This window comes from Buceros rhinoceros, unplaced genomic scaffold (assembly GCF_000710305.1).
Source record: "Buceros rhinoceros silvestris isolate BGI_N320 unplaced genomic scaffold, ASM71030v1 scaffold13017, whole genome shotgun sequence".
Taxonomy (NCBI): domain Eukaryota; kingdom Metazoa; phylum Chordata; class Aves; order Bucerotiformes; family Bucerotidae; genus Buceros; species Buceros rhinoceros.
The window spans coordinates 22,864-47,600 of NW_010421621.1; the positions used below are offsets into that span (position 1 = coordinate 22,864).

Below are 24,737 nucleotides of genomic sequence, written 5' to 3' on the forward strand. Positions count from 1 at the left end.
CATGACCAAACAAAAGCTTTTGTAAAAGATAGAAGACAAGTTATCCAACCAACCTAAAACATCAACCGATGCTGTGCAACTGCTTTTCCCCACATCATTCTGCACTGCAAAAGTGTACAGTCCAGCGTCTTCCTTTTCTACATCCATAATTTTAAGTGTGGATACTTTATTGAGAAAAGTAATTCTGTATTTTTGGCTGCTGGTCAGCTCTTTGCCATCCTTGAACCACCCAGTGGAGAGCTCTGGTGTGCCCGCCACTTTGCACTCCAAAGTACAGGCATCTCCTATAGTAACTTTCATTGGCTCTGCTTTCTCTACAATGACTGCAGGCTCTGGAAAGAGAGATGGATAACATGTATGGTGAAAACAGGATATGATTAGTACTATCTGTAAATACTTTAGCACTATAAGATCGGGCTTACGCATTTGATACTGAGGATATTTCAGTTTGTTGGGCTGGAGAATTTTTTGAGCTCTGTTTTTTCCACCCTTTATTTTACCCTAAACTGGAGATTTCAGATGCTCTCCAAAATAAAGTAAAAATAGTTTTTAACTCCTAGCAGAGAACTGCAACTTTCTGACTCTCTCCAAGTAGGCATGAGAAAAAGACACGCCTTGGAAATCTAGTCAACTGGATGCCATCACAGTGTGGAGGGCTGTTGTTCCTTCCGCCCCTATACCTGGACAAGTGGCAATAAGGAACATCACTACTCCTTTTTGGGAACGCAAGGATTCTCTGTTTGGAATTCAGGGGCATAAGCAAAGCATACAGCTGACATTAAATAGACAAGTTCCTAACTTCAAAAAAAAATTTTATGAACTTGTGTTTTTTACCAACCTAGAATAGTTAAGGTAGCCATGCACTCGCGACTTCCAGCATCATTTCTGATCTGACAGATGTATTTTCCAGCATTGCTTGTCTCTGTGCGCACAAATTGTAAAGTTGCGATGTTTTCCATAAATGTGATCTTCGTGGTTTCACTTTCTCTAATAATTTCCTCTTTGTCTTTAAGCCACTGCACAGATATTGGCTGGGAGCCCTCCACTCTTGCTTGTAACTCTACTGGTTCACCAACAACAACAGTCATGCTGTTTATTTTAGTCAAGAATTTTGGAGGTTCTGAAGAAGAAATATGCAGTTATAGTAAATACAGTGTCTATGTAAAGAAGAGTAAGGCAGTGCCATTGGGAGAACTGCAGAAGGCATATATGCCAATACTTTACCTTTCAGTTTCACAGTGCAAAAACAAGTGTCACTTCCTACGTCATTCTGTGCTTTGCACTGATATTCACCAACATCTGCAGCTTCGACATTAAGAATGTGAACACTTGTATGGTAGTTTTTGGCTGTAACCTTGTACTTTTTACTACTGCGGATTTGTCTCCTGTCTTTGTACCAGGTAACTTCAAATGGTGGTGTTCCTGAAATCTCACATTCCAGGCTAACCTCAGTTCCTTTGAGCATGTCTACTGGAGAGGGCTTCCTGCTAAAGACAGGAGGTTCTGACAAGGGAACAAAGGAACAATTTTAGGAAGGAGTCTGGAGGTATTTGACCAACAAACAGTTTACAGATACCAGCTTCTACACAACAAGACTGCTGAGAAAAATCAACAGAATGGGCAAGGCTTTTCCCCATTTCCTGGGCGCATTATGAAATGATCCTGCAGGTAGGTGAGTATTCAGAGTTCTTAATTCCTCTGTAAAAAAGGTGAACAGAGGGGTGACCCCTTGGCAGGCAGTAGCGTACGGGTCTCATTTAACTGGTAGTAAACTCAAATACAGAGTGTAAAACTGACACTGATCAGTTTGGGACTGTTCTTTTTCTTCATATTGCAGCTCTTTGATATAGCAATTCCCACTATGATCTGTCTGGACATTGACAGTTACAAAAGTGGAAAACACATAGCTTAGCATTCAGCTGCATTGAGAACAACACCTCTCTTGTTCAGATGCCAGCAGAAAGGGATGAGGGGGCATCGAGAAACAAACATGACATGAAGAAAAAGGCAGTCCTGAAATAAGAAATTAATCTTATATTCCCGCGGATTTCCAAGAGATAAAACAACCAGGGGAAAACAGGATGTGGTCAGAGAACAAGAAGACAGCTAACCTTTCACTGTGACTTTGGTGCTACAGCTGGCCTTGCCGGCAGGGTTGTGAGCTTCACAGATGTAGTCACCGCTGTCCTCTGTGCTGAGATGATTCATTTCAAGCACGGCTACAGAGTCAATGAATGATGTCCGGAATTTTTCGCTGGCAACAATTTCATGGTCATCTCTGAACCACACTACTTTCATCTCTGGAGATCCACTTACTTTGCACTCAAGTCGGGCTGAATCACCCTGCTTGACTACTTTTGCCGCCTCTAGCTTCTTAGCAAACTTGGGTGGTTCTAAAAAACCAGAAAAGTGGGGTCAGGGAGGTCTGAATTAATACTGGAAAGAAAAGAGGTGGGAAAAGAGTCAAAGAGCCAAACAACTGTGGGTTGCAAACACAGGGTAGGGAATTCATTTGGCAGTTTATCAAGGATCAGTGAGGTGGGCTTGGCAAAAAGAAAAGAAAATATAGGTAAAAAGACTGCAACACAACAAGAAAGTGCACACCTGTTACCATCAATGTTGTAGTGCAAGAGTCACTGCCAACATCATTTGAAACATGGCAAGTGTAGTGCCCACTCCTAGAAGTATCCACAGAATAGAGGGTTAAGAACCCAGCTGACCCTTCAATCCCAATGAAACAAGTTGGACCAGATACAAGTTCTAAGTCTTCTTTGAACCACTTTATTGTAAAGGGTGGTGTTCCTTTTAGTGTGGCCTTAAACTCCACTGTGGAATCTGGGATGGCTTGCTGGCTTTCAGGTTTTACTAAGAAGCTTGGTGGCTCTGCAGTTTTTAAGAAAAAGAAATACAAAAGAAATGTCTAAGAATGAAGAAAATTAGTGAGTTAAGCATGGAGACCAAGTATTCAGCATTAATATTAAGAGGTATAAGAGTCTTGTGTTACTTAAGATTTATTTTTTCCAGCATCTATCACAAGTAAGAAGTAGTAAAAGAGTTTCAAACCTTTCACAGTCAGGACAGCACTGCAAGAATCACTCCCAGCGACGTTAGAAACACTGCATGTGTAATTTGCGCTATCTGCCAGCTCTAGATTAGCAATCTCGAGTGACATTGTATTCTCACGGCACAGGCTTCTATACTTTGCACTGTCAGTTATCTCTTTTCCATCTTTAAACCATTTTGCAGTAATGGGGAGTGACCCAGAGACTTTGCACTCCATTTGGATAGAAGATCCCAGAATGGTATCCTTTTTGGTTAGCTTTTTGATAAATGCAGGAGGAATTGATTGATCTGCCCAACATAAAAAAAGAAAAAAAAAAAGGCAAAAAACCACTGATTACCTTCTTGCCTATCTTTTTACAGACAGAGATTATTATTTTTTCATTCCCTCCCTACTGGATTGGTGAATATGTCAAATGACGATACAAACCTAGCACAGTCAGAACAGCTTCACAGGTGCTACTTCCAAAGTCATTTTCAACCTTAAAACTGTATGTACCACTATCTTCCTTTGACACAGATTCAATCCTGAAACTGGCCACGTTGTTTTCAAAGCTCATTGTGTAGTATCTACTGGGCAGGAGCTGTTTGCCATCTTTATACCATCTTATTCGGAGCTCTGGTGTCCCAGCCACAGTACACTCCAAAGTCACAGGGTCTCTTTCAGTGACTTTAAGTGATTTAGCCTTTTCTGTGATCAGTGCAGGTTCTGAGGTATAAAGAGTATAAAAATGGCAGTTAGCTACACAGATAGGGGACTGACTTTCCAAGCACTCATCAAAGATAAGCTTGAAGAGTCACACGTTGTACACACCTTGTACAAAAAGCAAAGCAAAGCACTTCTCCAAGCCAGACTCGTTCTTTGCCTGGCAGGTGTATCTTCCTCTGTGGGTAAGGTCCACATTGGTAAGTTTCAGTGTGGCCACGTTGTTCTCAAAGGTAATATGGTGGTGCACATCATTTTCTAGTATTTTCTCATCTTTAATCCATGACACAGATAAGGGTTGAGCACCTTCTACAATGCACTGGAAGAGTGCAGTACCTTTCAAAATGCTAGTGACGTTCTCCAGCTTCTTGACAAAGGATGGTGGTTCTGCGGTGTGAGGTTTTGTTTGTTGTTTGGAAGAGAAGTCATGGAAAGGGAAGAGAGGAAAGAGAGATCATATAATGATCATCCTAACGACTACGGTTTAGCTAGGGAATATAATGTTTGGGGTATGCTTCCCATAGAACTGACCTTTCAAGCTGAGCCTTGTGCTGCAAGAACAGCTCCCACCTTCATTTGATACAATGCACTGATATTCACCAACGTCTGAGACATCACAGTTAGTCACATTAAGAGTAAATACTGATTCTTTGGTAGAGATGGCATATTTCTTGCTGCTGAACATCTCCTTATTGTTCTTCAGCCACTTCACCTCAAACGGAGGGGTACCAGTCACCTCACACTCGAGTGTGGCTTCCAAACCCTTCACTACCTTGGTGGGACTCAACTCACGAACAAATGTTGGAGGCTCTACAAAGAGGAATGAGGGGACAGTAGATAGATAGTAAACTTGAGTGGTTTTGTGGGGAGAAGAAGTCTCCCCTACTCCATCACCCCAGCTATGTGGCATAGCTGAATGATGACAAAATGTTGAAAACCAACCTTTTACTTTCAGCTCGATGCTGCAGCTCTCACTACCTGCATCGTTACGGGCTTCACAAACATAAATCCCACTATCCAACACTTTGGCTTGAGTGACTTTCAAAGTGGCTAAACCGTCTATGAAGGAGATGCCGTACTTAGCTTGGTCAGTTACTTCATTCCCATCCAGGTACCATGTGATGTGGATCTCTGGTGTGCCTACTACCTGGCATTCGAAAGTGGCAGACTGTCCTTCACGCAAAGCTACTACAGAAGTTGGCATCAGAATAAATCTGGGGGGCTCTAGAAGATGAACAGAAAAGGTGAAGCTTTATGATATTCAAAGTGGTTTAAAGAAACAAGGGTTTTCTACTCCCTCCCCCCAAATTGCACAGAAAAATCAGAACCACTAAGAGCATTGCGTTGCACACCTTTTACAAACAAAGCTGCTTTGCAAGTTGCAGTTCCCACATCATTGCTTATCTGACAAGTGTAGTTCCCAGAGTCAGAAGTCCTAGCTGAGAAGAGCTCCAGCACACTAGACGTGTTGTCCTTCCAGACTGATCGGTTGGCTCCTGAGAGGAGCTCCTGGCTGTCTTTAAACCACTTTATCTGCAGTGGAGTGGAGCCTTTCACCAGTGCTTTGAATTGAACCCTAGCATTTGGCACAACCTCTTGGGACTGGGGTTTCTCCACAAAATATGGTGGTTCTACAACATGTAAAAAGAAATAAAGAAGAGGATTACTCTGAGACAGAGGAATTCCAAAATTATGAATGAGAGACCTACTGTAAGACAAAGAAGGAGCTCAAACCTTTGACTGTTAAGAATCCACTGCATTGGTTGCTTCCTGCCTTGTTTGTTGCTTCACAGGTGTAAGAGCCACTGTCTGTGCCTTCCAGATTATTGATTTCCAGAAATGCAGTATTATCGTGGAAAGAGTATTTGTGCTTTTCACTTGCTCTTATTTCTTGGCCGTCCTTGTACCATTGGATACTTATAGGATGTGAACCAGACACTATGCACTCCAGGTGGACAAAAGACCCCTTAATGCTGTCCATTTTCTTGAGCTTTTTGGTGAATTTAGGTGGTATAATGAGATCTATCCAAGACAGAGTAAAAAGACAAAGTATGAAATTCAGCCTTGATTGTGGCAGATGTCAGCTCAGGAGAAAAGACTTCTTTGTAAAAACAATGATAAAAGAGAGCCCATACACACCTAGGACGTTAATGCTGGCAGAACAGCTACTGCTCCCAACGTCATTGTGAACCTCAAAAACGTATTCCCCACTATCCTTCTTTTCTGTATGAAGCACCTTTAGGACTGAGACAGTATCTGTAACGTTGATTTTATATTTGGGGCCTAACATCAGTTCCTTGCCATCTTTGAACCATTTGGCTGTAATAGGTTTTGTTCCCGAAAATTTACACTGCAAGGTTGCTGGGTCTCCCTCAGTCACATCTATTGACACAGCCTCGTCCACAATTGTAGCAGGTTCTGTTGTAAACAAGGAAATAGAGTGTAAAAGGCATCTGTAAAAACCACAAGCGAACCATCTGAGATCACTGCAAGCCTTCAGGCTAGGACCAACCTTTGACAGTCAGCAGAGCAGAACACCTCTGAATTCCCGCCTCATTTTTAGCCTGACAGAAATATTTCCCGTCATGTTTCAGCTCAATAGACCTCACCAGAAGAGTGGCAACATTGTTCACAAAGGTCATTTTGATATTGTTGTCTTCAATCACTTCATCATTGTCTTTCAACCAGGACACAGTGATGGGCAAGGAGCCTTTAATAGCAGCCTGAAACACGACCGTGCCCCCTCGAAGGGAGCTAATGTTTTCTATCTTCTTCAAGAACTGTGGGGGATCTAGCAGGAAGAAAGTGGCCATGTAAGTATGTGTCTGGTGCATGACAGTGTGGTATGGAAACCACACTGGGATAAAAGTATGCTAGCAGCATTCTGCACCTTGCACTAACCTTTCAGTGTGACCTCTGAACTGCAGAGGCAGCTCCCAACATCATTTGTTACTCTACACTGATATTCGCCAACATCTGAAGCATCAAACCTGAAAACATGGAGGCTAATCACAGATTTCTCAATGCTTATTCTGTGCTTCTTACTGCTCCGCACAGGTTTATCATCTTTCAACCAAAACACTTCAAAGGGAGGTGTGCCAAGCACCTCACACTCCAAAACCACATCAGAGTCCTTCAAGACTTCCATGGATTGAAACTCCTTGCTAAAATAAGGTGACTCTATAATGCAAAAGAGAGAGTGCAGTTTGTATTAATCATACTTTCAAAGCCTGTAAAAATGCACTGAGTTTAAAGAGACAAACTGTGTGGCTAGATGTCACACACACCTTTGATTGTAACAACGCTACTGCAAATATCTTTTCCAGCATCATTTTTGGCCTCGCAAATGTATTCCCCGCTGTCTTCAATCTCAACTTCCATAACATGGAGTATTGCCAAGGATTTTGTAAAAGACATCCTGTATTTGTCACTTTCTTTTAGCTCTCTATCATCCTTGAACCATGTAATTTTAATCTCAGGTGTACCAGTGACTTCACAGGTCAGCTCAGCATATCCGCCTTTCTTTATCAGATGCGTTGGCTCTAGCTTCTCCTTGAAGGCAGCAGGTTCTGTGGATTTAAGAAGAGTGTTCAGGACAAAGAAGTCAGAAGAGAGTGCCACTGGGTCAATCCAGCAGCTGCAAATTTAAAAGAGAGTAAGAACGCAAACCTTTTACAAACAAGTTTGCACTGCATATTACTGAGCCAGCCACGTTGGAGACTTTGCAGGTGTATTTTCCTGAGTCTGTTGGTTTAACCGCATAAAGCTCCAGGTAACTTGCTAATGCTTCTGTCATAATGTAGCAGGATCCTCCTGTCAACAGCTCAGTATCACCTTTAAACCATTTCACTGTCAGTGGCGTTGTGCCTTTAAATGTGCCTTTGAAACGTACAGTTGATGCAGGCAGTACATCTTGGGACTTTGGTTCTACAGAGAAGCTGGGTGGCTCTAGATTGCATTGAAAGGAAACAATTGTCAGGAGTAAGACACGTGGCTTGCACTTTGTAGAAGAAAAGTATTGTCACATGACAAGTAAAACTCAGAAAAATGTGAAACAAATTGCCTAACCTTTTATAAATAAAGTGCTACTGCTGTCTTTGCTACCAGCAGAGTTTGTGGCTCTGCAAACGTAAACCCCAGCATCACTTGCATCTAGGTGTTTTATTTCCAAAGATGCAGAGCCTTCTGCAAAGTGTACTGTGTACTTGGCACTTGAAGTGATCTCAGTATCATCCTTAAACCAAGAGACGGTCATTGGAAGAGAGCCTGAAATTTTGCAGTCTAGGTGGCACGAGGTGCTAATGATGCTGTCAGTATTCTTCAGTGGTTTAGTAAAGAAGGGAGGGAGAGTGCGATCTGTTGAGAGTAAAAATGAAAGACACTAAACACATGAGCAAAACAAGAATGCAGTTCTGCTTCTGGCTCTGTTGGGCTCAGAGCAGAGTAGCAGGGCTCCTTGCAAAGAGTCAGTACCAACCTAGCACAGTGAAGCTGGTAGTACAAGAGCTGATGCCCACATCGTTGGATATCTCAAAGGTGTACTCGCCACTGTCCTGCATTTCAGTGGCATAAAACTTGAGCTGAGCAATGTTATTTTTAAAGCTGATCCTATATTTTTTGCTGGCAGGTAGTGGCCTTCCATCTTTGAACCATTTGGTTTTTAGCTCTGGAGTGCCTGTGACAGTATACTCCAAAATGGCTGGTTCCCCTGCTGTAACCTGGATCATTTCAGATTTTTCAATTATTTTGGCAGGTTCTACAACAGAATTAAGAAACTGGTGTTAAGGACAAAAGCAAATTGCTCTTCATCTAAAGGGGGAGACAATGTGGAGATCACAGCACTACTCCACTGACCTTTCACTGCTAGTTCACCAAAGCAGGACTGACTTCCTGCATCATTCTCAGCCACGCAGGTATATTTGCCAGCAGAGCTCAGTTGGACACCAGTAATTTGCAGCGTTGCTAGACCGTGTTCAAATGTCACTCTCACTTTGTTATCATCGTGAATAACGTCTTTGCCCTTCATCCACGCCACAGAAATAGGCTCTGAACCTTTCACCACAGCCTGTAATGTAATACTGTCTCCAGCCAGAGCTGTCACATTTTCAATTTTCTTAACAAAAGATGGTGGTTCTAGTTCAAAGAAAAGAGACAAGAAGAAATACTCATTTCCTACCACATCACCCCGTGAAACCTGCTGCTTAAAGACAGTTTTATGAGAGAGAATGTGCAGTATATGGCACAATTCAGCTAAAGAGCAGGCAATAAGAGCTGCGTTCCCCAGCTGGGAGCTAACACATGGCCCTTTAGGCTCAATGTCCTTCACGTTCACAGGTTTGACGCCAAGTAAGAGTTAAGATATACACAGAGTTTTAAGAGAAGAAGATTCTCTCCCTCCCCACTCTCCCTAGCCACCCACAATTCCAAAGAAAAGACATTTTAAAAAATGAGAGGTTCTTGCCAATCCCTCCAGTAAGTGGAGTTTTATCTCTCCCACTGACCTTTCAAGACGTATGTTGCACTGCATATGCACTTCCCAACTTCATTAGCTACCACACACTCGTATTCACCAACATCGGCGCTATTAAATGAGGACACCTCCAGAGAAATAACAGCTTTCTGAGAGGTCAACCTGTATTTTTTACTACTGCGAATCTGTTTCTTGTCTTTGTACCAGCTAATCTCAAATGGTCCAGTGCCAGCAACCTCACACTGAAGAACGGTGTTTGTTCCCTTCACTACCTCTGCTGGTTCAAGTGTTCGGATGAAAGACGGAGGTTCTATAAAACCAGTGAGAAAGAATTAGTCAACCATGACAAAAAAAAACAAAAAAAAAGGAAGGGAAGGTTTTTCTGAAGAATGTGACTGGCAGCAGCAAGAACAGACCTTTGACAACTACTTCAGTGGTGCAGCTGTCATTTCCAACCTCGTTTGCAGCTTCACATGAGTAGCTCCCACTGTCATCAACTTTCATCTCCAAAATATCTAACACAGCCACAAAATTGACAAAGGACATTCTGTGTGTGTTGCTTTCACGGATTTCCTTATTGTTCTTGAACCAAGTAACCTGGATTTCAGGAGACCCTTTGATCTTACACTGAAGGCGTGCAGAGTCACCTGGTGTCAGTAAATAAGATGGATCGACCTTCTTCACAAAGGATGGTGGTTCTAAAATTGGGAAGAAAGGGGAAGAAAAATGAAGAAAACAGAAGAAAAGGGAAGACAGGAAGAGAGAAAAAGGAAAGAAGGCTGAAATACAAATCTTTGAAAGATTGGTTCCTAACACAAAAATAAAATGTGACTGCAGAAAAGAATAGCATAATCTTCTCTGAGCTGCAGTTCTTGTGGTTTTTCTTGTCCTCTCCACCCATCTCTCCCTTGCATGCAGGAGCAATTCTTGGATCTGGCTGGTGAAAGAAATACTGAAGCAACACATGGTGCACCGGAAGGCAGCAGGGGAAACAAGTAAGAGGTGAATGGACCTGATGGCAGGTTTGAGAAGAGTTCACAGAGGACATTTTCAGCCCAAATAAGTCTTTTGCCTGCAAAAGAAGACATGGGGAACCCAAGAAGAGCAAAAGCAAAAGGGGCACAGGACTATCTTACCTCTGACAGTGACGCTGGCAGAAGAGGAGCTGCTTCCTGCCTCATTTGAGGCAGTGCACACATAATGGCCCGAATCCTTGAGCTTAGCCAGAGGAATTTCAAGCGAGGCTATTTTGTCTTCAAAGAAAATCTTATAATCTTTGCCTGGTGGGATTTTGTTTCCATCTTTTGTCCACCCTACTGTTACTTTCCTGTCTTCATCTACCTGACATTCAAGACGTATTTTTTTATTGACTGCTGACTGCACTGATTGCAAAACTTTAACGAAGTGAGGCTTGTCTATAATGATCAGTTCAGCCTGGCAAATGTCAGCCCCAAACTTGTTGGAAGCTTTGCAGGTGTAAACCCCTCTGTCACCGGTGGTGAGAAGGGAAATTTCTAACACATGTTTATTTTCCACTTTGGAGATCTTGTGGTGGTCTGAAGGTGAAATTGTCATGCCGTCTTTCTGCCAGGAGACATCAATGACTGGAGTGCCCAAAACAGTACACAGGAACTTGGCACTTTTGCCCACAAAAGTAGTGATAGATTCAGGTCTGGTAAGAAACGATGGTGGAAACGCTTCTGCAAAACAAAGGGGTTCAATGTTATACAGAGGTAAGGACCAGAGCTTATGCTCTTTCTCCACATTCGCCAGAGATAGAGAGCAAGAGGGACCAGTTTTTCACTGGACACTCTTAAGCAAAAGAAGACAGCAGTGAAGGAGATAAGAGGTGCTAAAGGAGATGAATTTTGGCTTTTGGTTTTGTATTTCTTGGGTCCGTATATTGCTCCAGAGCTTTAAGGCATTTTGGATCTCTGAAGCAATGCACAAACTAAAGGAAAATAAACCAAAAGCCAGAATTTCCTCCTCTTAGACTGACATGTTTGTACTCTATTGTCTCAAGATGGACAAGTTTACATGCATTTCACAGTTTGTGCATCTTTCTTCAGTCTCTTGCACGTGGCAATTAGCAAAGACCACACAAAGACAAAAGTCAAGAATAAAAATATCATCATAGACTAAAAGCCCAAAAGATAGTGGTGTTCTTTTTAAGAAGAAAGAAAAAAATAGGAGATAATCGTATAGCGCTCAATAGACAAAAAAAGTTTGCAAACTGAAACAGCTTTAAACCTTCTTTTGTTTGATTAAGAAGATCTATTTCTCCAATCACACAGAGTTCCCCTCTGGCTATGGCACATAGATGTTCAGGCATGCACAGATGCATAGCCTGCCTCTCAAACATAGGTACTGGATAAACATAGGGTGCTAGAATAATCGCACAACTGTTATTACACCAAAGATAAATTTTAAAAGCGTATGTTTTCTGCTTGTCTGGAAGTGAAATAAACCTTCTCCAAGAATCTATTCACAAAGAAATCCCATTCTGTTGAAGATCTAGTACCTCCCACGCTCTTTCCCCCTTCTTTCTTCCTTTCTGAAGCTTGTCACACTGATTCAGTTTACTAAGTACAGAAAGCACCTAAAAGCATCGTTCTCAAAACTTATTCCTTCTCTATGTTTGTGCCTGCCAAGATTAGGTATGGACCGTATATAACAATGGCAATCAAGAACCCTACCATAAACATTTGGAAATATAGCAGTGAAAGCATTACAACATACCAAGATATACAGAAGAAAGTGCTTGTGAGTCTGTACTTACCAGTTACTGTTAAAAGTGCTGTAGAGCTTACACTGCCATGCTGGTTGGAAGCCTTACAGCTATACTCTCCACAGTCAACAACCTGAGGCCTCAGAATCTCCAGTGTTGAGAGGTAGTTGGAGGTGCGAATGGAGTATTTGTCCCCATCGTATATCTCTCGGCCGGCTTTGTACCACTGGAACCTGACATTGGGAGCAGTCTCTACCTCACAGGTAAACTTGGCCACATGATTTACAGCCACCTCTAGAGATTCGAGCCTTCTTCTCAGGATGGGTGCCACTGAAATTAGAAGCAGAGAATAACTGAAAGCCCTGCCTGCTGACACTGGAAAGTAACAGTGAAGTGACTGACTGGAAAAAAAAAAGTGGTGGGGTGGGGAGAGGAAATTACTTGCAATCCACATAAAGTGACTGTAAAAGAAAAAAAATATGTGTAAGAAATTAAAGCAGTACCAGGCAGACTCAGTGGACAGATGGTGTTACAATGCATAATGACATCAGGAAACACAGTGGTGATAATGGAAAAACAATGTGCAATAGAGATGTACAATAACAATGTGAAACAAGCTATCCTCTATCTTGGAACTGTGAGAAATTATTGCGTGAATGAGAAATTGTGCTGAAACTGTGCAATGACTCTGAAGAGAGGGTGAAGCAATGAGACAAGTGGGAAGAGCAGGTCCACTTCACAGGCAACAACAGGAGAAGTGGCCAGTATTGAGATATAGCTTGTCTTGACCATGCTTGTGCAATGGGGAGAGGAAGCAATGTAGTTCCTAAGCTAAGTCCAGGGTGAGGGAAGTGAGAGACTCTGCAATGTGGTAAAAGGAGACCATAAACCCAGAGAGAAAGGGGGCTCTATGATTAGTGCATGATGGTATTAATATGGTATCTGTATCTAAAGATACAGACACCACAGTAGGGCAGTTTCATTAGTAGAGTGGTGTATTAAAAAGGCAATATTTTATCCCCATAATCCAACCTCTTTTAACAACTGTGAGTTTTGCTGCTGTTGCTCTTTTTCCACTTTGATTCAGCGCCTCACAGGTGTACTCTCCTTGGTGAATCTCCCCGCACACTTTGCTTATTACTAGTGTGTACGTGTCCTGATCTTGCAAACACTTGAATTTGTCGCCTGAAGTCACCAGTTTATCCTCAAAGTACCAGTTGACCTCTCTGACATTTGTTATGACAGACACCAGAGTAACACTCTCTCCTTCCTCCACAACAGTGTCAACCAGTTTGCTCTGTATGATGGGATAACTCTCTTTGCCCAGCTCATCCTCTAACTTCTCAGCTTTGGTTTCCAGACCCTCTCTTCCCTCTTCCTCACATATTTCTTCCCTTTTCTCCTTCCTTTTCACTATTTCTGTGGGTGTCTCAATGGGAACGTCTGTGAAGGTTACATCAGCAGTGGCTGCAGCTGCACCCACATCCTTGATTTGACCATGCCCAGTCACAATATTGATTACTTGTGCAGACAGAGTCTTCTCCAGGGGTATTTCTGCCTCCATAGTCCTCTCAGCCTGCTGGGGCTCCAGTTCAGAGGTTTCATCACAGGATTTTCCTGAGAGAAGTGGACTGGGACGATCTGGCAATGCTTTGGATTTTTCATCTGTCAAGAGGTGTTTTTCTTCACAAATTAGAGAATAGAAAGCCTCCTTCAAGACCATTTGCTGGTCAGCTGTCTGAATGCTGACTTCTCCCAAGGAGACTGGGATTTCTATGGGACTGAGTCCTCCTGTGGTCACAACATAGGTGCATAGGGTGTGTTTATGTTCCTTGGTGATGTTTATCGTCTGTACTTCAATGTTTTCTTTATCAGCCAACCATTCTGAAAGCAAGAGGTTTTGTTCACTTACCACTGCAGCTTTCAGTGCATTTCTAATTTGAGACATTATGTCTAAGCTGCAGCTCTTGGGAATCTGAGCAGTGAGCTGACTCTCTTTGTTGAGGACTTGACTTGCCTGGAGCTGGTGAGCGTCCATTGTTTCATGGGGTTGTCTCCCTGCCTTTGGATGCTGCCTAAGTGGGCTGGCAAGACTGACAACATGTTCCTCTTCTAGGGACTGGTTTTCTTCTAGCTGCAAGGGAAGTCTCACATGCTGTCCCTCATGGATTCTTGCAGCAAAATCTTCTGCAGCTGCTTCCATGGAAGACATATTCTCCAGAGGGACTGCTTGGCCCTCAGTGAAGGCCAGTTCAGAGAGAAATCTGGGTTCAGCCTTCAGCTCACCATGCACTGCCTGGAAGCCCTCAAGGACCTGAATGTGGTCACCATCTATGGCACAGCTCTCAGTAGTACTTGACACTTGTAGAAGGGCTTGGGAAGCCTCTGTCTTCAGAGCAGCCATTTGCTCTGCTCCCATGGGGATAACTTGCTCTTTGGGCAAAAGTATCTGTGCAGCTGTAGTCCCAAGACAGCCCAGCAACTGTGTCTCCATTGCTGCTTCAGGCACCACACCCTGGGGGCCAGCAGGAAGGGTTTGTAGAGTCTCTGCCAGAAGCGTGCTGCTTTCTTGTGTTGTGGCCACCTGAGTAAGTATCTCTTCAACACTCTGTGCAGCCAGGCAGGATGGTGGCAGGCCAGACAAGATGTCCTCCCTGGGCAGCACGTGTTCCACCTGGCTTGTCTGGAGCTGAAGAAGGGCCAGGGGCTCCCTCATGGCCTCAAGGCTGAGTGCTTCTTCCAAGGCAGGAAGGTCGCCAGCCTCCTCGTAGCAGAGGACACTCTGGTCCTCTGCCACTATGGAGTGCTGTAATGTTGGACTCTGCCTACACACAGAATGCTCCTCGGGCAGCACAAGGAGTTCAGCAGAGCATGTGGCCTCACCCAGGGTGCTCACCGCCCTGCATGTGTAGAGCCCAGTGTCCGTCTCCATGCATTCCCACACTGTCAGGGAGCCTGACCCATCAGGATGGTGAGCAACAGAACAACGTGCATCGGAGAAAAGCTGCTCACTTCCCTTGAACCACTGCACATCGGGGCACGGCTCCCCAGCCACGGTGTATTCAAAGACTGCGGTGAAGCCCACTGCACACTGCAAGCTGTCTGGCTTCCTGGTAAAGCAAGGGACCCCTGTAATCCGCTGCTGCACATGGAGGTGGGCGCTGCATGTGGTCTCACCATGTACGTTGCTGGCCACACATGTGTACTCACCCTCATCCTGCACAGCCGCATATGGAAGGATGAGGCTGTGGTCATTGCCAGCAAACACTAACTTACAGTCCGTGGATGGGGTAAGCTTCATGCCATTGAAAAACCACTGGATTTTGGGTGGGGGGCTACCAGTAACAGTAACAGAGAGCCTAGCGACATCTCCCTGACAGACTTCAACATATGAGACCTGTTTGAGGAAAACAGGGGCTTTACCCCCCTCCTCCACTTTCATCTTTGCTTTGCTGGAATAAACTGTTTTTTCAGGCTCAAATTCAAGTGTTTTCTCTCTATCAGGCAACTGAAGGCCGCTGCTGTAGCCTTCGCTTCTTTCTTCCTCAGAAGACATAATAAGAGAGCTAGAGATGTCTGTATGGAAAAAAATTGATTAGTTTTACTAGAATGTCTACGAGAACACTTGTAGATAACAATAAACAGTGCTAGTGCAACTATTTTTTTTTATATATGGAGGCTTTCTTAATACTGTACAGGAGCTGACAATGAACACGATGGTCTCTTGTTGTTAAACACACACTTGCCAAAATCAGCAAGACATGCTGAGCTGTCAGGTTGCCTATGAACTTCCCAGCTGGATCAGCATGGGTGTCTCTTTAAACCTGACATCACAGTATGCATTAGGCATACCCTCAGGGTATATACGACAAGTAACAGTCAAATAACATTGCTGTGTTTAACAAATACCATTGAAGTGGCATGCACCATACGTATTCGTATGTACACTCATAGAAAACAAGTACAGCAGAGCAGTGCTAAGACCCTGGTTTAACTGACAAAAAAATAAAGAAAAAAGCAGAATGCCAGACTTAAACCCAAACTTTTCAGTGCAACAACCTTTTTGCTGGTATAATTAGTTCAACCCGTTCACCTTTATCTTTTGACTAACACAGAAAGCTATTACCTCTTCCTTACCAGCTTCGTCCTGTTTTTGACATTAGACCTATGCTTCCAACAGCATTATTACTAAAATCACGAGTTTGTACCCTTGATTTAACATCATTGATTTAAATCTTTGCTTTTAAACTCATCCCTGTCAAAATATTGCGTATTATAACTCCCACAACAGCAGAGAAAAAGAGGGCAGAGCACTTTTTCTTGCTTTCATGAATTTAGACATTTATGTGTTAGACCACTTTGTTCTAATGGTGGTTTAAAAATGAGAGGAAGCAGAAGTCAAGAACATGTCATTCTGTGCAGACAGCTGACACTAGAAACATCAATGAAATCTGAGACTTCCAGGAAAGAAAAAACCATCCATGAAAAGCATGGTGCAAAGAAAATCTTAGGAAATCAAATCCTGTTATCCTCACTGATTCAAGTTTGCTCAGCTAAGGCCTATAGAATTTGACACTGAAGAGATATGAGAATTGTTATAAAAGAACAAAAGAAGTGTGAGTGAGTAAATGTCTGCAGGCACTCTAATGGTGAACCTTGACAAGTTTCTCAACTACATTGCCTTAAATTGCAAAACTCATAGTGAGATAATATTTTTTGCTGCACTCTAGTAACAACAATAAAGAACAGAGTTATGCGAGGCCCAATTCGTTCTCATTGGTTTTAGCAATTTTAATCTTGCCACAAATATCATAACATGTATGACATAGCACAGTGCATACAGTGACTAACTGCAGAGAGGAGATGAAAAAATAATTAAAAAATTACAGGCCTTCAGTACCTACCAGCCATGTGCTAGTAAATTTGAGAATGAGTGGCAGAATTGGGCACATAATGAAGTATAAGAACTGCAGAATGAAACCTGTGCTAACACACATAAGAATGCTTTATATACAGGAGTATGGCAAAAATTAATACGCTTTCTGGTGTTCCTAAATACCTATGATGAAAAACTAGACATACTTTTTTGTGTGTGTGTTTTAGCTATATCTGTGAAATGAATAAAGTACAAGAATCGACGGACTTAAATCATTACATATTTATTTCACAAATTAACCATACATGTTAACATTCAATACATATAGATGACAAACAATTCATCCTATTTTTAAGATACTTGGTTTGTAGAAATGAAGACATTAAACCTGACAACGAAGTTTTGTTCTGTAATTCCTATGAAAGCACAACATTTTGAAGAGACATGGTGAATCATGGCTCTAAGCTATACCAGTTGCCCCAGAGTAAATTTATTCAAAACTAGAATTGCTCCATATTTATATCATTGTAGCTTAGGTGAGATTTTGTCTCTCTGTAGGCACATAATAGTGCTCCTGGCTGATGTATGAAACTTAAAACAAGACTTTTAAACTTATACAGACCACAAACACTACTACACAGGAAGAAATAAAGATGCTCAGCCATGTATTTCAGAAGTGAACATGACCTTGGACCTGTTTGGCTCCTGGCTCCTTTGGGCCTATTTCTACTAAAAATTTCAGGTCATTTATGTGCAAATAAAACACACATCATAACTGCTAAGGACCTAACCAAAGAACCTCTGACTTCTTTGGCTTTGGCCCTTAAAGACCCCTTATGACACAGCTGACATATAACATCAGATAATTCATGCCAACTTCCCTGGGGACCTCTGCTGTTTAATGAATCAGTTAGTGCTACACATCTGCTCAAGGAATGGATTAAGGACAGGTCATGAAGCGATTTTTTCTCAGCACAATGTTAGGTCAGACACTCATGCTTCACTTTCCTACCACCATTACCTATGAGAAATCATAATTATCTCTGCTTCTTAACAACATAAAATCTTAAATATTTATCATGGGCTCATGACTGGCAAGAAACTGAAGTGACACATTGGTATTAGTCTAACCACTCCAGTCATTTTCCCCATGTACCAGGTCATTAGAATGTGCCACTCCTAGCTTTAAGTTTATATCAGGCAACACAACTGGGCAAAGTGAATCTTTTGATCAAAAATTACTATCCCACGTAAGCAATGGCATAATCTTAAAAGATTACTGAGTTTTTGAGGCATGCTGACCTCAGTGTGAAGACACATCAAACTCAGAAATAAGAACATGCATGAACGTAACTTGAATGTACTACAGGAACAGGTTTTTTATACTTAAAATCACCATGCTCTTTAAAGCAGTCTGCAAGGCAAGTGACAGCAATTTGTAAATAACCAGAAGAACCTCATGAACAGGTAATCAAAGTAAAAATAATCTTTGCTTAGGGTTGTTGAACTGAAGGTTTCACCTTGGCATATAGGTGACTGGAAAGTTGGCACATGCATTAGAGTATTTAACTTCCGATAAACATTAATTAATAACTTTCATACTTTTAAATCTATATTCTTAATCACTTTATTATTGTTTCTGTAGCATAGATTTAGTTCTGATTTACGTCAGCTAATGCTGACTCCTCCTAAAAATTAGCGTTATTTTAAATACAAAACTTTATACTCACATTGAGAACATTAATGTAAAAATCTCTTCTGCTGAGAAAATGCCACAGATAACAATTGAATGTATTCTACTTATTTCTGGCCATCTTGACACATAGCACACTTAACTGTTACTAATTAAAAAAGAAAAAAGGAATATGTAGAGACTTAGTTTTAATGTGAAACAAGAATAGTGCAGAAAAATCTCACGCTTTTTTACTACTATATATTTTTTATGAGTGACACTGGAATATGGGGACAACCAAAATTATTTAAATGAATTTACAGTTACAATATTGGTTTATTATGCTCCCTCTCCTTTAACTTCTAAAGATACAGTACAAAATATGTTTTCATGTTTATTACTTGGTAATAGAGAAAAAATCCTGTCTAGTCTCTACTAATGCAAAACTTCCATTTTCTTTCCATTGTGTTGCTTTTCTTTGCAACTGCATGATTCCATTGACTTAAAAAAAAGCCATGTAAATCCATGAGTCAGTAGAATGAGGCCCATGGATGTAAGAATTTTGCAGTGATAGAAACTGTAAACACAGGATTTGAATCAGTGAGACTCACATGTTCTGACACAACATGGTGAGAAGGGGGAATACCGGTTTAAGGAGTTCTTTCACAGAACGACATCCAAACTAAACAAGCGTAAGTTAGTATTCCATACCTTTAGGTTACAAGAAAAAAAAGTGATTTCTACATTTTCAAGTAATTTCTAGCCTACATAAAACAATGTCTCAGAAACACAGGAATATGTACAATATATGAAAAAATTAATCCTACATACATGAGTGTCAGTTAAAAGATCTTTACAAGAATAAGGAGCTTGGAAGGAGCCTGAAATATACCTTGGTGCAGAAAGTGTGCACAAAACCTATGCACAGATTAAATCTCACTTAAATTCCCCAATGAAGGCAAGTTTAAGTAAGACAGAAATATGCCCACATAGAATGGTGTTCATCCCTGAAGAGATGAAAAGCAATGCCCCTAAAACGAGTTCTGCATTTTTACCTGCAGTGAATAACAGCATAAAAACATCAGGTGTTTCAAAAGAGACTCTGAAATAAATTACAGAAATTTAGTATAATGTTAACACAGCACAAGTCTCAGCAGTTCCTGCCCTGTTAGTAGCTATACATTTGTACTGCCCACTGTCACTTTGCATCAAGTTATCAATAGTAAGGCTATGAGAGCCCCTATGCTCTTCCTGTGCGCAGTACCTGTCCCCTTCCAACAACACTCCATCCTTGTACCAGCAGACACTTGGAGGGGGAGAACCAGTCACGAGACACTGGAAGCATACTGAGGCACCTACAAATGTACTGTAGTCAGAAATGAATGTCAAAAATCTGGGAGGGGTTTCTGTGTCCTGGAACTCAAAGCTGTCCAAGTCCTCTGAGCTAAATTCAACCTGTTCCTCTTGGGATGGTTCTGTGAGCACATCATAACTATTGCTGACACACTCCACCACTTCTACCTGCTCCTCTTGTTGAGTCACCGCAAGTAGTCGGATTGCTTTCTCCGAGTTGTCTATGGGTGGCTCAAACTCCAGGTCTATTTCTGACTGGTCACCTAGACTCACAGTCTTACTCAAAAGCAAGTCACATGTCTGTTCACTGCCTGTGACTGCCTCGCTGCTTGCCTTAGCACTTGGTCCTTGCTGAGCTATGACTATGAGGGAGCCTTTGACCATTGCTTCTCCCAGCCTGTTGGTTGCCCGACAATGATACCAGCCTTGATCAGAAGGACATACGTTTTGGACCTTCAGACTGTGAAGCCCCTCCTTCTGACTCACGACATACTTCTCTGCGGCAGGTGTTACACAGGTGTCACCTCTGAACCACTTCACTGCTGGGACAGGAGTACCGGTTACTACACACTCGAACATTGCCTCCAAGCCTTCTGTCACCTCAATGTCTGCAATGGGCACAGCAAAGCGGGGGGGCATTTCAGTTACTTGGAAATCGATTTTTACATCCTCATTCTCCTCTGCAGCCAAGCCTGCAGCTTGCTCCAACAAGGCAAGTGGAAGGACATCCAGGGAAACTACCATGCTCTTCTTATCTGGGCTAAACTCAGGACTTGTTATAATTTTGACCTGCTTCTCAAACTCCTTCACCTCATTTTCATCCAGCTCCACTTCCAGAAGGATTTCCTGTGGTGAAGGTGACCTTGAAGATGTGTTTTGCTCCAGGTCAAAGTGTATAACATGCTGGTGAGTGACAGGGGGTGGCAGTGCTAGTGACCGCGCGTCTTCAGAAAAAACTTCCACTTGCGCAATACTTTTAGCTTCTCCAACAATGTTCACTGCATGGCACAGATACTCTCCTCCATCAGCTTTCTGGATGTTAGTGATCTTCAGCACACATTTGTCCCCATCCTTCTCTATCTGCACTCTATCATCCAGGTCCAACAGAGATTTATTGTGATACCACTTTACCTCTGGCTTGGGCACACCCACCGCCTTGGCCATAAAACTCAGCATGCTGCCCTCATACAGCCTCCTACTGCTCAATGCCTTGAGGAATGCAGGTGGCATTTCCCTGCCTGTAGGCTCCAGGGCTTCACAGGGGGTCCTAAACACCTCAGCCTGTGGCTGGTCTGGAGGCTGCTGTCTTTTCTCACAGACAGGGAATGTGATCGGGGCATCCATATACTCCCCAATGGGTGTTCGGTAGCGCTCTGGTGGTGTGCTGTCCCCTGATGCAGAGCAGGGTGCCTCAAAAGGCGTGAAGTAGTGCTCTGAGGGTGTGTTGCATTTTGATCCCTCAGAGGGTGTGGAGTAGCGCTCAGATGGTGTGCTGTACACTGAGCCTTCGGATGGTGTGAAGTAGTGCTCAGGCGGCATGCTATATCCTGAGCCCTCCGACGGTGTGGAGTAGCGCTCGGGTGGTGTGCTGTACCCTGAGCCTTCGGATGGTGTGGAGTAGCGCTCGGGTGGTGTGCTGTACCCTGAGCCTTCGGATGGTGTGGAGTAGCGCTCGGGGGGTGTGCTGGATCCTGAGCCCTCAGATGGTGTGGAGTAGCGCTCAGGTGTGCTGAGCGGTGTGTGGTAGGATGCTGATGAAGCAGTTTCAAAGATCTCCACTGAGGAGGGAGGTGTGTAGAAGCGGTCCGAATCAGGTGACTCCTCTCCACTGCAACTCTCCAGCTCTATAGACATTTCTGATTCAGGAGAGAAGGGTCGGGCAAGATCTTGCTTGTTGTTGTAATAGTCGTAAACCATGCTGAAGGTAACTTCCTCCACCTCCAGTGAAGTGATGGTCTCTCGTGGTTCCTTCTGAACTGTCCCTTTGAGATCTGGAGCTATTTGCACCCCAGTTGACCTTAAATATTTGGTTAGGGACAAGTCAGGCTCTAGCTCTGAGGCTTGAACAGCACTGGGCTCTGAACCTGCAGAAATATCCTCCTGCTTTCCTTCTCCATCCAGGTTATTCTTAGAGGCTTCCTCAGTGGAAGTCCTCTTCTTGCCCCAAGACTCCTTCCTCTCGTCCTTCCGTGCCACAGGATCATCCATTATTAAACCACGTAGGAGATGCCCAAAAGAGAAGCCCTTGGTTTTGTTTGGTTCCTGTTGGGTGTCCCTGAGCATCTCCTCACAGGTAGAGCTGCTCATTCCCATCTCAAAGACTTTTTCTACACCAGAACTTCCTTCCTCCTCAGCCTGATGCCCAGGCTGGGGTTTCTTTTCACGTGCAGCTTTTTTCAAGTCAGTGATGAAGCTGTCACTCTGGGATTCTGTGGTCTCCAGTTGTACCCCACTCTCCTGCACATGTGTTTCCTGCCCTTCTCTTTGAAAATCTGCTGTGGACTCCACCAGAAGACTCTGGATTTGTCCCTCAAGTGAATCCTCCACACATACACTCATCTCTGACTCATTAATTTCTTCAGCAGAAGATCCCTCTTCATTGGGTATCATGATGCTGCCAAGGTCCCCATCAGAGACTTGCAAATCAGCTCTTCTGATTTCGCTAGGCTGTGCCTCTTTCTGGGCACCGACCTCCCCCTGCTGCATCCCATGGCTCTGATGCAGCTCCACACTCAGATACATCTCTTCCACAAGCACATCATGTTGGTGTACAGGGGAGATGAGCCCAGTCACTCCTACCTCCACACCCTCCAGAGCTGTGGGGGTTTGTGCCTGTTCTGTGTCCGCAGTCTTTGCAGCTGGAAGAGACTCCACAAAATCCTTCAGATCAAATGTGATATTGGTCTCATCAGTCTCAGATGGCAACAGCTGCTTTTTGAAATGTTCTTCTTCTAGGTAAACCTCAGCTTCCTCACTAAAATCCTGACTCAAGTTTTCTATGCCAGGAGGAGGGAGGATTAGATCCAACAAAGAGTTGCCTGCATCAGACTCCATTTCTTGCAGCATTTGTCCATCATTATGCATTTCCCAGTGTGCTGCATCCCCGGCATCAGTCAATTCTTCTTTATAAACATGATCATCAACCTCAATGTCCTGTTCAACATTAATTGATCTTTCTTGCTCCTTTGCCTGTTCCTCCTGCTGTTCTTCTGTATAGAAATCATAAAAGCCAAACTGCTCCTTTGAGGGCATGCTTGCAATATTGTCCTCCAAGTGGGGCACACTTGGCTCTTCTACAAGAGGCACATCAGGAGACTTTGCCTCCCAGGCAGGAACATCGCTCTCCTCCATGTAGACATCACTCCCTTCTTGCACCACAGGTGAAACAGGAATGAAAAACTGTGAATCCTCACACTCCCTTGCCAGAGCAGACTGCTCAGAGGCATGTGTTTGCCCTTTCACTTTCATAAATGGTGACTTCAAGATGTCCCAGGATGAAGTATCTGTATGTGTTACCACTTTGTCTCCTTCAGACTCCAGCTCCTCTGAAAAGTGACCCGAGTCCTTGGCCACCAGTTCATGCTCTTCCTTGGACATGCTGGGGTGAAGCTCAGTGGCATCAATTCCAAAGCCGTGTTCCTCAGAGGAAGCTTTTCCTCTGTGCTGCCTCATCTCAGAAATACCATCTGTATCTCTCTCACTTTCTTCTGTATTACCTGTTTCTTGCTTTGCATAAACTTCCGTTATATCCAGCACCATTGTTTCCTCCATCTCACTTTCCTTGAAGAGAGGAGTTTTCTCACATTCCTCTTCCAACTGCTCACAAGGAGATGGAGACATCCTTAGGGACCAGTGTAGGTGGGCTTCCTTTTCCTTGGAACATGCAGTCTGTTCCTCTTCAGCCTTCCCCAGCGTGCTGAGTCCTTGAAGGTTAAGAACACGGTCCATGGAAGGCAGTTCAGCTGTGCCTCCACCCTTGCTATACAACCTAGGCGCACTGGGCTGCACTGTCAGCTCAGAGGCAGTCTGTGCTGTTCCAGCCACATTCTTGGCCACACAACAATACAGCCCAGCATCTGTGAGAGAGGCCCTTTGGATGTGTAAGCGGTAGATGCCATTCTTGCCTTCCTCAAACCTCAGCCTCTCACTGGCAGAGAGACTCTGGCCATTCAAGGACCAGACCACAGCTGGTGGGGGCTGCCCAGACACAGCACACTCCAACACCACTGCCTCCCCTTCATGGCAATGAATGTGTGCTGGGACTTCAGCTGTAATTTGTGGTGGCTCATTTCCTGCATCAAATGAAAACTTGAACTTGTGCTTTATGGTGGGAACAGCCTGGTCTACAGAGGGCTGCGTGGTCTCCCCCATCTCTATGTCTTGTTCTGGTGTTGGAGTGGGGGAAGTGATTTTGATTTCTACAGGCAGCAACAGTTCCTGCTCTGCTGCAAAGGGCAGGGCAACTTCTTCCTCATTCTCACTCTTCTCCACCCCCTCCTCCTCCTCCTCCTCCTCCTCTTTCTCCCCTTCTTCCTTCTTAACCTTCTCCTCCTCTTCCTCCTCCTCTTTCTTCCATTCTTCTTCCTCCTCCGTCTTTGTGGCCATAATTCAGGCTTCCACCGTCTTGTCCTTGGCAGAAAAGGTAAATTCTGTGTTTGCTTTTCTCATGTATTATCTAAGGCCTCACCTAACACTGGAAATGTTCTGCTTGTTGTTGTCAATATTGTCAAACTTGCTAGTGTAGGAAGTGACTCCCCAGATAAAAGTAAACTGTGACAGCATAGCTCATAGGCTGGCATCCGCTGCCTCACGTGGAGTGCAGCTGAGCTGCTGACTGTGCCCAAAGGGTTAAAGATCACACAGGTGACGGTG

The 24,737-nt window shown here is 43.5% G+C and overlaps 2 protein-coding genes across 2 annotated transcripts in view; both read right to left on the reverse strand.

The window, feature by feature from the left end:
• LOC104496600 (titin-like) overlaps positions 1–15,520 on the reverse strand; it is a gene marked incomplete at its 3' end in the record, with an annotated part of 37,978 nt that extends 22,458 nt beyond the window's left edge. The window contains exons 1-26 of the mRNA XM_010139744.1: positions 13,421–15,520; positions 12,997–13,261; positions 12,016–12,294; positions 10,373–10,936; positions 9,653–9,934; positions 9,268–9,546; positions 8,621–8,899; positions 8,244–8,522; positions 7,835–8,122; positions 7,436–7,714; positions 7,054–7,335; positions 6,668–6,946; positions 6,279–6,557; positions 5,906–6,184; positions 5,501–5,788; positions 5,119–5,397; positions 4,709–4,990; positions 4,298–4,576; positions 3,875–4,153; positions 3,491–3,769; positions 3,064–3,351; positions 2,605–2,883; positions 2,112–2,393; positions 1,225–1,503; positions 839–1,120; positions 54–332 (exon numbers count right to left, since the gene is read on the reverse strand). Coding sequence (XP_010138046.1) covers positions 54–332; positions 839–1,120; positions 1,225–1,503; positions 2,112–2,393; positions 2,605–2,883; positions 3,064–3,351; positions 3,491–3,769; positions 3,875–4,153; positions 4,298–4,576; positions 4,709–4,990; positions 5,119–5,397; positions 5,501–5,788; positions 5,906–6,184; positions 6,279–6,557; positions 6,668–6,946; positions 7,054–7,335; positions 7,436–7,714; positions 7,835–8,122; positions 8,244–8,522; positions 8,621–8,899; positions 9,268–9,546; positions 9,653–9,934; positions 10,373–10,936; positions 12,016–12,294; positions 12,997–13,261; positions 13,421–15,520 — 9,388 coding nt within the window. The remainder of the gene's footprint in view (positions 1–53; positions 333–838; positions 1,121–1,224; positions 1,504–2,111; positions 2,394–2,604; positions 2,884–3,063; positions 3,352–3,490; positions 3,770–3,874; positions 4,154–4,297; positions 4,577–4,708; positions 4,991–5,118; positions 5,398–5,500; positions 5,789–5,905; positions 6,185–6,278; positions 6,558–6,667; positions 6,947–7,053; positions 7,336–7,435; positions 7,715–7,834; positions 8,123–8,243; positions 8,523–8,620; positions 8,900–9,267; positions 9,547–9,652; positions 9,935–10,372; positions 10,937–12,015; positions 12,295–12,996; positions 13,262–13,420) is intronic.
• Positions 15,521–19,634: 4,114 nt separating this feature from the next.
• On the reverse strand, positions 19,635–24,236 carry LOC104496601. Its single transcript, XM_010139745.1, has one exon. It carries the CDS (start codon positions 24,234–24,236, stop codon positions 19,635–19,637), a length of 4,602 nt encoding a protein of 1,533 aa, XP_010138047.1.
• Between the last annotated feature and the right edge of the window lie 501 nt (positions 24,237–24,737).